At 38.9% G+C, this 13,114-nt stretch overlaps 1 protein-coding gene across 2 annotated transcripts in view; it reads left to right on the forward strand.

The window, feature by feature from the left end:
• Positions 1-13,114, forward strand: part of deptor (DEP domain containing MTOR-interacting protein) — a 30,461-nt gene that overhangs the window by 7,896 nt on the left and 9,451 nt on the right. For both annotated transcript variants that reach the window (XM_053327572.1, XM_053327573.1), the window contains exons 5-8: positions 4,900-5,078; positions 9,158-9,340; positions 10,433-10,570; positions 12,865-12,935. In XM_053327572.1, the coding sequence (XP_053183547.1) occupies positions 4,900-5,078; positions 9,158-9,340; positions 10,433-10,570; positions 12,865-12,935 (571 nt within the window). The remainder of the gene's footprint in view (positions 1-4,899; positions 5,079-9,157; positions 9,341-10,432; positions 10,571-12,864; positions 12,936-13,114) is intronic.

A 13,114-nucleotide genomic window follows, 5' to 3' on the forward strand; every position in this document is an offset into this window, starting at 1 on the left:
AGTCTATGTGAACCGCTACTAGCACAACACACCTGAATCTTTAACTGAACTCTCAGCAGTTAAAAAGCTTTATGGGTCATATGGGCACTGTGGATGCATGTCTGTTTAAAGCTGGAGTGCAAGGCTTATCTCCCCCTTCAGGCAGTGAAAATAATTACAAAGACCCCATTGACACGCACTGACAATATAGGCTCTGCTGTAGTCTTCTCTGTCGCCACCGTTGCAACTGTAACATTGTGGATCAATTGTTTTGAGCGTCATACAACCCTCGTGAAATGAAACATTTGTCTACCAGAATTTGATCCATGTAGGTCGATAACCTTTTGGAAAGTTTAGAATAGTTGCACAGTGAAATTTCTCAAGTTAGCGAAGAGCTAACCAGAAGTTAGCTGCTTCAGCTGGTGAAAGTTTGCACCCATCTGGTCAGCGCAGAAATGTCAAACCCAACACTAGATTTAAAAAAAACTCTGGTATTCTGTGAAATACAGAGATATATCTGGTGATGATATGTTTAATCAGCATTGTGTGAACTCTTGTGGTAAGGGTTTGAACGTAGCAAATATGTCCCGTGCGTATTCTGTCATTGTGCCTCCGTCTCCTCCTCTCCACAGTAACAGTAGTCATCTGTGCGCAGTGCACAGCTGGTTAATATCTGCCTTTCAAAGATTTTATTTATAGATGCAGTTAGCATCAGAAAAATTACCTTCAGGTTTGGTAAATCACAATGCATGTGCTAAATAACATATTTGCATTTTCTCCTCCCTGTATTTTGCACACTTGGGTTAAAATGGCCCACATTACATATTCATTAAGGCAAACATACTAAATGGACAGCACGTATTATCTTGCACAGTTGAAAGACGCAAACCTCAGTGCGCTGCGTTAGTAGATCAGCTTGCACATTTTTTGCGGGTGATGTCAAGTTCGCACATGTTTTTACACATGCAGACCTTTAGTAAATCCGGCCCTATGTTGTTAATACCTCAGACCCGTAATATGAGCCTCTGTCAACTTCATGACACAACAATCCTTAAAATGCAGCTATGTAACTTTTGAAAAATGATATTCGTTCTTTTCTACAAATGAAAAGTTAAACTCAGAAGAACTAAAATGCAACATTGCTCAATTCACAGAATCTCTCTGTGTTACTGCATGTTTAGACTAAACTGATAATGCCTGGCTTACTGTACAGGGGATCCTAACGCCTCCACATGACTCACTGATGACTAGAGGAATGTCTTTGGTTATTACAGTAGTAACGTTAACATACCAGGTAATTCACTGGGAAACTTTACCATAAGTCGTTTGAACTTTTCCTTGTTTGAACTAGCAGAGAAATAATGGTATTCTGTTATGAAAGCACTGATAAGTAAAGTAAGTAATGTTATCATTTGTTGGTCTACAAGGTAACTATTAGGATCCTGTACAAACAGAACAGATGTTATATGAGAAAGTTGCATAAAGTGTCTAATTACAGTTTCAGTGTGCGTTTTACAGGAGTCACTTAGCTGAGGAGTGGCGTGTTTGCATAAATAACATTATGAGACATCACACAATTAAGAGCAACAAAATTGGTCTCTGTTTTTTAAATTAGTGTTGCTAAATGGAAGAGAATATTGTTTTTCATACATTACATTTCCATTTAGTCTTCTACTCCTAAGACCAAATCCAGAACCTAATCAAGAAAAGATAAACCTTTATCATAATTAAGAATAGTACAGGAGCACTCTCTCAGATCTTTATCTCTCATTTAAAAAAAAGGTAATAAAATAGTAAAAAGTGTCAGTAGAAATTCATGTAAAGGCAATACATTGGCTGTGTGCTATGGTAGGTAAACCAATGCATTTTGAATTGTTGACATTTTAGCTCTGGCTCTCATGTGAAAATTGAGTCATTTTTTCTATATTTAGAAATCTGCTATACTATGAAATCACTCAGGTACTGTGTTAAATAATTAAAGAGAAAATCCCCTACATCCCTCCATATAAACCTCCGTCAGTTTGATATATAGCTCTGATGTTTTTGTAGCAGTTTAGCGTGATTTAAAAAAAAAAAATCTTCTGATCACCTTTCATAATAATCAACCATTTTGGATAGTTCAGAGCTTCTTTCTTTTGTCTGACACTCAAATGTTTTCCTGCTTTGTTACTGTATCTTGCTCGCTGTAAAGTACGCCCACATGTCCCTTAAATGACCCTTGAAGTAATATTTTAGGTTCTTAAAGTGGCTGCCTGGCCCAAGAGAGTGATCAACAGCCCACCTAGCAGAGAAAAACCCTGGCTACCCTACAGCCACGTCTCAATGGATACCACTCAGGCTGAGTTAGATATGCTGACTGAACAACTACGCTGAGTCAATATCCAGGTCAGGCAGCTTCCCTCCTAAAGTTGCCATGATCCATTGGCATACCGTATATACAGTCTGACATCACATAATACTCAGGATGCTATTATTCAAATGACATACTTTACTGTGAGATCAGTGCTTTGAGTCAATCCCTTTGAGCTAACATGAACATGAGCTGTTGACTTAGCATGTTTAAATGGATTATTGTGTACACAGCCAGGTCTCATGGAACATTATGTCCAGTTCTTTCAACATTGCATTATGTTACACTACTAAAGGTCCTAATGCATCACAATTTGACATCTGAACAAGTCGTATGTTCTGTAGTCTGTTGACTTTACATGACCTTAAGGACTTGGGTGTGCACCTCAGACCATTTTCTTTAATACATTTAATCTGCAACTCTATTTTTCCACTCAACTCAAGGTTGAATTTTGAGGAATACAGCATCACTCTGAGGCCGAGTTTAATGACAGTATAATTATTCTTTTGACATGTGGGTCTGCAGGCCTCTCTGGATCATCAGTTGTAGTTAAATGAGCCATAATGAGAGGACGGTACAGGCAGAAACATAAAAACATAAGAATCCATGGCTTTCTGCAGCGCGGAGGCTTTTTACATGCTGCACCTGCCTCATTTAGCTTGATTTAATTTATTAGGATACCTTTTCATCTAAATTAAAGCAGAAGCTGTTTTTCCTGGGCTGTGGAGGTTTTAGTATCCTGCTTCCCTCTCTTGTGGGAGAACAAAAGCAGTTGAAAACATAAAAGCGGAATTATTGATGGCCAGGCCAACCATGCCTCCTCCATACATCCAGTCATCATCAGATAATGCTGCACATACTGTGGGAAACCTATTTATACAAGACCAGCTTGCTCTTAAAGCATACGCTCACAGTTTTTCAAGTCTGTCCTAATTCAATAGTCAGGTGCTTGACTGTTGTTTTGCAAAGTTTACATGAAACTAAAATGAGGTTCTGCACCTGAATATGAGCAACTTGACTGTAGTTTGAAGACAGACAAAATTGTGAACCTATCCTTTAAGCCACCGTCCATCAGCCTTTTCACTTGAGAGTCATCTTTAATCTCTAGACTGAATAATCTGGTGGGTATTTTATTTAGTTTAAAGATAATCAATTTGATAACAGATAAGCAGACAGCACTGATTCTTATGTCCTGTCTGAACCGACCCAGTTTAGGCTGCTTGGTGATTGTAAAAGAGTCGTAGCCTGTTGTAGTCGTAGGTTAAATCCATCTGGAGGATCAGGTCATGTGATGCAAACATTCACTACCTTTAAATGACAATAATGGCAGGTTTTCTATAAATTTGGTTTATTAAATGTTCTAAGCATCCCCATAAATCTCAGAGCAGAGCATCTATTACACCTATAAATGATATCTGTGTGTCTGCATTTCACTGTGTGGTGTGTAGCATGAATGATTGATTGCCATTAAAGCAGCATGTGGGAGTATAACTTGTGCCAGCGAAGAGCAGCCAGAAAGGATGTTGAAATTGTCTCTCTTTGATCGTACAGTTCAGTTACAGTACATGTTTTGACATGTGCAGTTGTGCTACAGAAAGCCTCTTCTGCCTCACGAGCACATTTTGTGTTGTTTGAGTGTATAGGTGACGGTGTGCTTAGTTGTGACTGTGTGAGTGATGGGTGTGAATGTGTTTTTAAGAGTGCAGCGCAGGGAAAGAGTCAGCAGTTCTGTTCTTTGCATGTGTGTGCATGTGTGTGTGTGTGTGTGAGAGAGAGTCATCTGGTGCCATCCAGAAGAGATCACACCACCTATTGCATATGATCCTTTGTTATAGACTATACAGAGGTTCACCCACCTATAAATCCATATTATCTCCCAGAAAATTGCACTTTTACACCCAACTGAGTTGAGTCCATAAAGCTGAACCTGTATTTATGTCAGTGAAACAGGTCTAGAGGGTTTTACTTGATGTAATTACTCTGTCATCTTGTTAATCTGATCTTTGGTGTGGGCCAATTGCTGTTTGTAATCACCACCCATTTAAAAAATGTATGAGGTTACAGGAATAACGTGAATTTAGTTTTCAGTTGCATTTGCCTCCACTTATGTGGCTGAAGCCCTAATCCGGAGACATTTACAGTACAGTAGCCTATTATTACATTTTCGCTCTGCAGATTAAAGAGTGGAAAAAATTGGCAGAGCTGCTGCTTTGAAAGATTTTCCCTGTCAGAAATTCCCGCTCAAGGACGTTTACTCTTCATAAAAACCTAATTTTTACTGAACACAAGACAGACCTTTTCGATAATTTAACAGTGCTATACGTGTTTTGTCATTTCAGAGAACTCACTGTTTTTTCCCAAAAGTTACTGTATATAATATTATTACAGCACTCATCTGTTACTATGGACCCAAATTTCTAAAATCCAAAATTGATTTAGCCCTTGTTCAGTCTCACCCCACCATTAGACGCTCCTGGGTAATTGTAGTATCTTCAAAGTCTTCCTGTTTTTTGTGACTCCCTAACCAATCATAGTAACCGAGATTTATTCATGCTCTTTTCTCTCCGTAGGCTGATGAACACAGAGAGCAACCTATTGCAGACCAGAGAGGAGGAGGGCGGGACGTTTGAGCGGACATTGGTGGCCTCCGAGTTCATTGACTGGCTGCTACAGGAGGGAGAGATGGCGACCAGGGAGGAGGCAGAGCGGCTGGGACGACGACTTCTTGAACACGGCATCATCCAGCATGGTGAGGAAGGGTGCTGTTTGAAAATGCCCCTCCCCGACCAAAATTTTGGTTATATAATGTATTCACACAATTTTATGCAATTAACAGATGACAATGATCTCTAACTCGGTCTTATCTGTGCATCATGGCGACTGATTGTGCTATCTTAAGTCTGATGTTGAGTTCTTTCCGTCAGTCGAAGTCAGACTGTCATCGCACTCTTTCACAGCTCCTCCTCAACATGGAGTGCTTGCCATTAATAGCACTGTGTCACATGTTTCTTTGCTTTGCTCTTTTGCTCTTTGCAATCTGACAACTCCTATAGATTACTTCTAGCCGTCACACACACACAAAAAAAAGGTCAACATAGTCCTAAATGGGAAACTGTGTAAGTTCACAACCTGTTCTCGTCCCCTCCTAAAACTCATCACAGCTGTGTTTGGGCTCCTGAGCTGACCCACATTGTGTATCTCGCGTTGGTTAAGATATTTCTATATATACACATATATTCAAGTCTCGATTCTTGGTGTCTCCTGTGCCTGACCTGACCTGGCTCAGGGCTACGTTCAAGAGTGAGTAGAGTTGCAGAAAGTTAGAGTCATAAACTTCAGGAAAACGTGACCTGTCACAGGATCAGGAGGTCAGTGAGTTCTGCTGGCTGTGGGGTCAGGGACCATGTAGTATCAGTGTGCCTGATACATGCACACTTAATTTATGTGATATATTCAGCTTGTAGTCTTAGTCGCAGTGGGAACAATGACTTATAAACTATCATAAATAAACTATTGATAAAGTTAGTTCAACTTATAAAATGAATGTATCAGCAAACTGGTGTAAACTAGAAGAGTTATTATTTAACGGGCTGGCAGGTTTCTGCCTTATTACATGTTGCTTCAAACTGTTTGCAGTCGTTCTGGTAGTTTATGGAAGACTGAGAGGAAGTGAAAAGTGTTTTTCTCATTTGTCTGAGGGCAGCATTATTGCTTCTTCTTTATATGCAATGTAATCAAACATGTCGCTCCAAGGTGTGGATTTGTGTTTGTGGTTGTTTCTTAAATGAAGCCAATTAAAGGCATAATTACCACCAGCTCTTTGATTATCACTGAAGATTTTGATCTCTTTTGGTCGAAAAGGCATCAAAGGTATTTTTAAAACATTTCTTATTAAAACTGTGGAAATGTCAGTGAGTGAATGCTCTTACAAGGTCAACAACTGTACAGTGCTTTGATTTTTAATACCAGTTAATGTATTACGATCTGTGTGTGTACAGCACATCCACAACAGTTCACGTTTGGCATTTTGTTAAACAATGGATCTGAAATCATGAATGAGTATCTCTCGGGTCACCACATGACATGAAATTTGATTTGAAGCTGATGTCTGTGGTTTACACCCATGTGTGATTAAATTAGACTGTAGAGGAGTCACATGTCCGTACAGCTGGAGGTTATGTTTTGTTTTTTTCATGAACAAATATTTAAGTTTTGTATCTGCACATGATCACATGTGTTCACTCTTAGTTTCACTTCATGACACACATTTTTATAGGTGTACAGTTAGGGCTAAGATTAACAATTATTTTCGTTATCCATTGATCTGTCGATTATTTTCTCAACCAATTGATCAGTAGATTGGTCTAAAAAAGTGGTGCAAAATATCCATTACTGTTCCACAAGCAAAGATGTCACCTCAAATGTCTTGTTTTGTCTTAACCAACACCAAAAGAACCAAAAGAAGAACCTGGAACCAGATAATATGAGAATTTTTTCTATTATAATATAGATTTATTTTCTGTCTTCAACTAATCGATTAATCAACTAATTCAGCGCTCAAAGTTCTCAGGCACCAGGCTTAACGTCAGGCATAGAGCAGTTTTAAATTCATATAATGCTGCTGCTTGGCATTATATTAAGTGTTTTTAAAAAGAGAGGAAATGATGCCCCACATATGACAGAGAATAGGCAAAGAAAGTTATTTCTGCCCTCTCTTCTTCTGCCTGATCGCTCCTCTTCGCACAGTAGGCCCATCTGCTCTTTCATTTCCTCTCTCCCATCTCTCAAGAGCTGTAATAGAGCTGAGCATCTCCAGGGTCGAGGAATGTGCTGCACTTCAACACACACACACACACACACACACACACACACACACACACACACACACACACACACACACTCTCAGGCAGTGTGTGTGTGCTGTCACTTCACTTAGTTAATGTAATACAGAGCCTAATCTTCTTCCTGCTGGCCTCACAGAGACTTCATGGTGTCATCCTCTCTGTGAACGCTGCTGCACCAGCTCCACTGTATTGATACTTTATGTGGACTTTGTCTCGTGCATATTGTTATACACTCTTTCTGCTACAGTAGGACAGTATTTTAATGAAGACATTAAATGATTCAGTTTGTAGATAATGCATTTACAGGCCCCAATAAAAACATATTATAAAGAGAGTAGAGCACGAGATAACCAGTCAGTCTGCATTCCTCATCTCTGCCCTGAGTTCAAGCTCACACATTCATACATATAATGTATAGAAGGTTAGTCTGGTTAGATCCACATTGTGTTTGGTTAACAGTGTTTACTGTTCAACACTTTATCCACACGGTACATCTGACCAGCAGAGTTTAGGGCAGACAGATTTCAAACAGACCTGAAAGTTGCAGTCAAAGTAAATAAAACAGAGTTACAGACAGTGTGCATTAGGAAATTAAGAATAAAAATCACAGAAGTAGTAAGAGTTGCTGTATCACTGTGCCAAAGGCACAGGGCCAACAGCAGGCTGTAATCATACTGAGTACTCCTTTATAAATCCTACTTTGACACCGCTCCTGCCACAAGTTGTTCTCCAGTCAGTTTGAACTACATAGGAGAGACCAACATTTTAGTCTTAATTCAGCCTGTTATGTAATGTGGAGAGCAGAAATATATATATTATAACATTATGTTGAAGTCAGCTGAGGTGGAATACAGCGTTACTTAATAACCAGACACACAGAGTTGAGTTTAAGTTTTTTAGCAAGTTAAAGACTGAAATAGATTAATAAACGAAGTCATAAATAAACAAAGTAGATAAGAGTGTGAAAAAACAGGTTTTAAACTGCAAGAACCATAAAAAGTGTGTTTAACAGTGACTAGAAAGGGGTGATGAATGCATACAAGGCTAGAAAAGTAACTTTTGAGAAATGGTTTGAAAGATGATGAGTTAGCTACAATACCTCATTTTATCTCCTAACTAAGTTTTCCAAATTCCTTCTTTTCATGATTCCGAATATGAGGATAACAAGAAGTACTATGTGATACTATAATACGAGCAGGCCTTGAGTAAAATGAAATATTGTCTTACACTGACAAGCTTAATAAATGAAATAAAATGAAGCTCTGGCAACTGTTGAGGTCAACTGGTCTTATCAGCTGAGCTGTTGAGGTCGATGCTCTTTGAGATCAGTTCATGTTTGTTCAGAACAGACGATCTCACGATTGGGGGACAGTTTGTGTAGCGTGTTTTAGGGGTGGCTTAAAGCAGTTCAGGTGAATCACAGAGGTTTTTGTCCAAGCTTGCCTCTAGAACAATGAGTCCACATGCACGTGCAGTAGTTGTTAAAATAATTACATTTAATGTGAGGCATTAGATGCTGAATCACAACCAGTGTAAAAATGAATTTAAGAAAACAAAAGATCGGTTTCCTTTTCCCTGTTCATGTTTTAGTGATGGACATGAATCCATCTCTTCATGCTTCACATCTGTCTGACTTTTGCATATTTTATCCTAAAAGCGATATGTCATAACAAACAGCAGGTGTTTTTTGGTCTTGAGGGTAATTGGGACTAACACCAGGAATTTATTTATTTATTTAGATCAGTGAATATTCATGCTGGAACATCATGAAATTTCAAATACTGTTATGCTTTCCTCTCTCTGTCTCTCTCTCTCTTTCTCTCTCTTTCTCTCTCTCTCTCTATCTCTATCTATCTCTCCATGTCTCTCTCTCTCTCTCTCTCTCTCGCTCTCTCTCGCTCTCTTGCTCTCTCTTTCTGTCTCTCTTTCTCTTTAATACAGTTTTTAAATTAATTCTCTCCGTCTCCTCTCTCTTTGTCACCAGTCACCAACAAGCATCACTTTGTAGACGGACCTCTCCTCTACCAGTTCAGGATGAACTTCAGGAGACGGAGGCGACTGATCGAGCTCCTTCAGGAGCGCAGCCGCAGCATCCCCGAGAGCCACGACAGCCCCTTCTGTCTCCGGAAACAGAACTCAGACGGAGGCAACACCAGCTTCCTATCAGGTAGGCGACATAAGTCTGTGGAGGGATCAGATCTAGTTTAATACAATACACCTGTATTATACTAATTACAGCCACATACAGCAGAAAATGTTAAATGTGTTTAAATGTTCATGTCTTATTTTAACTTGTGAGTGAAACTTGTTTATTTCTTAGTTTTTGTTATATATAATAATAATGAAAATATTTCTCCTGGTCAGTGGATTCTGTCTCATGGGCAAAACTACAGTGGCACATGTACCCTTTTTTGCCTTATCTTCTGTTGACACACATACCCACACACTCATGAACACACATATATGGTAACTTGTGTCCTTGGTGGTAGCTGACACATAATCGAGTAAAGCAATATTTGAGTTGCAAGGAAGAAGAACAGGGCTAATGGTGCTGAGTTGTGTTCCCATAATTTGACCTCTGAAAAATGAGGAGTAAAGATTCAGTTCAACTTCAATTCTTATTTTGGTTTAGTCATGTCAGATCATCATTCTAGAAATATTTGTCTTGGGTACTGCATTGTACATTTCCAAAGTCCACACACAATTTCCCTAAAGGTATTAGTGAATGGAAAGAACAGCTCTAAAACACAGAATATATCATCCAGATCTCCACCACGAATAAACTTTGGAAACAGTATCTGAATATACTGTAACTGGAGAAGTAGATTTTTCTCTCTAAAACTTCCTCAGTTCACTGAGACTCCTCTGAGAAACATGCACCACTCACAAAAGTGACACACAGTACTTGTGATCTGAAAACAACTGTAGAGACAAAGATGTCCTCGGGGAAGATCTTTGACTGAGCTTAAAAGTGATGAAAAGTTAAAGAGGCAGCCTGTTCAGAAAAGATTTTTTAACTGATTTGACATGAGACATGAATGGAGACATTTTATTAGAATGAGTTCTTACACTAAATTTTGAGGCACTAAAAGGCTCTATGTGGTTTTTATTATCATCAGTTTGTCAACCTGCAGGTAGAAAAGTGAATGAACTGTTTTATTAGCTTTAGTCTCAATCCTTGTGTATTGCTTCATCCTTTTTATGTGGTTGTGTTTCTGTCTTTTAGTCTAACATCTCTGTTGGTTTCTGTGTGTCTCAGTGAGTCCCACTAAAGAGATAAAGGTGGCAGTCGGAGTTCGTCGGAGCAGCATGAGCAGCAGCTGTGGCAGCAGTGGTTATTACAGCAGCAGTCCGACCCTCAGCAGCAGTCCACCTGTCCTCTGCAACCCCAAATCTGGTCAGATAACACACACAAACACAGACACACACAAGCTTAAGTTGAAGTTTTGCACGTCATGTATGATAGTAAACTTAAGCTTCTTTTATCTTTTGGGTTTTTGGACTGTTTATCTGACAAAACAAGACTTTCCAAGACATCTCTTTGCACCCTATGAAATTAGAGCTGGCATCTTTCGGACCTTTCATAGACAAAACAATTAATAGATTAATCAAGAAAATAATCTACAGATTCAGTAAAGACTCACTGTTGCAGTCCTAGCTGGTTGAAGACATTTGTTGGAGGAGTGAGCTATCACTAGTTAAACAGCCAACTAGGTGCTAAAGTAAAACAAGAACAAATGTGAAAAACTAACTTGGCAACACTAAGTTGACTAAAACGAAGAATGATTTTTATTTCACCGATGAGTTTTAGGAATTCATCAGGGAGATGTTTCAGTGTACATTTTGTGCACAAGCTGACAGATTATTGGCTCCTTCGTGAAGCCTTCCAGATGTTGGTGTTTAGCTTGTTTCACCTCCAGCAGTGCATGTTTCTCATTCTCAATTGACTTACAACTTGTATTATTTCTTTACAGAACATTCAATGATAAGTGTCGAGTACACTTAACATAACATTAAATGTAAGCCTGTTAATGACCTCATGTGAACCACAGATGTGTGTTCACATGTAATAACATGTAATAACCATTTAGTTATTTTTCACTAGTTTGAGATGCACTGCTTTAAAATCTAAGCAGATTTTTGAATGGAGTAGTGACGCCTTTGAGCTGTGTGCATGTTTGAGTATTTTCTGTTTTGTGTGTCATAACTACTTTGATGTGTCTAATCCAAGCACAGTCCTTGACAGGAGTCCCTTTGTAGCAGCAGAGCCCCCTCAACATAAGCACTCTCACACACGATACACAATGAACAGGAAAAGGAAGGCACACACACAAACGGGGGTATTTCCTCCGTGGTTTATATGAAGCTCAGTAATTATGAATATCACATGCTACAAGAAGAAGGTAAAGAGTCAATATTAAAAAAATTCACAGTAGAGGGTTCAAAAGTGCCCCAATGAAGGGTGTGGCTCATATAACTTCTAGTTTGTTTTTGGTAAACCAGACAGATAAACAAGATGTTGGTGTCTGATATGAGGCAGAAATTACAGATAACGGGACACTAAAAATATTTATCTGATCAGATCAGGGTTTCCACAGAGAGATTAGAGAAATGTGCAGATGAAGAGGATACATGCTCTTTCTCACTTGACTTCCCCTTTCTCATCAGATTATACAGTGATCTGTAAGTTTGTATGTAGAGACAAAATGCATTTGAAGTAATTGAAGGTTTATTTGACAGAAAGAAAAACTGAGTAAACAATAAATTGGAAACTGTGCAGAAATATGTCACTTTTTGTCTCAGATTTATAAGGCAGTGCATGCTCATGGTTCTGGTCATTGTGAAAACAGCTGCCCACATTTAGCTATATATAGTCACATATTGACGTAAAGAAGAATTCATACGAACCACCAGCCTTTTTTATAGAAGCTACAGTATAACGTCATTAGTTAATTTATCACACATGTTCCTGTAAACCATCATCATTGCTCAACCTTTAAACTTCAGAGATATAATCAGTGTTACAAAGTTCCTCATTTTTAAAAAACAAAATGAACAAAACAAAAACAAAGTAAGAAAAAGGGCAGAATAAAATTGAGCTTGAAGTAAAGTTTATTAACGTGCTGTTAATTGGCATATAATAGAAACCTGTGTAAACTCACCTTTTTCTTCCTTTCATCATGTTCACACTAAAAACAAACTGTCTACACACAGTCTGCAGTAAGTTTGACAGTTGTACTCAATCTTGGCTCAGGTTCAATCATTATTTAAAACATGTATGTATATATGTATCCTCCCATCTCTGTAGTTTTTCCATTTTTTTAATTTTTATTTCAAAAGTGAAATCAAAATCATTTTTGAGACACACAAGGCTGTTGAGAGTCATGTTGAAGTGAGTAATGGTTCGGGGAAGTTGGAGGAGGGGAAGAGGAGCTATACTGTTTCAGGAAGCATGGAGCCTCCAGGCGCTGTTAGCATGTGACCGACATTACCACGTTTTACACACAGACTTGCTTTTTAACCAACAATGTTGTGTTTATGTGTTTGTGTGGGTCTCTGCATGTCCTTGCCTGCCTAGTGCGGATGTATGTGTGGTAACCATGTATATGTGTGTATGTGTGTGTGTGTGTGTGTGTGTGCAGATGTGTTTCTGATTGTCACAGTGGCGATTAACATTTCCTGTCCCAACAGTTCTGAAGAGACAAGTGAGTCCAGAGGAGCTCCAAACACCAGGAGGCCCTTTTATAAAGAAGACATTCACTGTAAGACATGGACACACACACACACACATTCACACGCACAAACACATTACACACACATTACACACACACGCTGGTGAGTGAAGCAAATCCTCCAGCCACTTGCATATTTTACTAGCATTTGGCTGGTGACTGCTGCTAATTTTGTGCCCTGTACACACTTGTAGATACATGAAGTAGGC

The sequence above is a fragment of the Scomber japonicus genome, chromosome 10, assembly GCF_027409825.1.
Source record: "Scomber japonicus isolate fScoJap1 chromosome 10, fScoJap1.pri, whole genome shotgun sequence".
Lineage (NCBI taxonomy): Eukaryota > Metazoa > Chordata > Actinopteri > Scombriformes > Scombridae > Scomber > Scomber japonicus.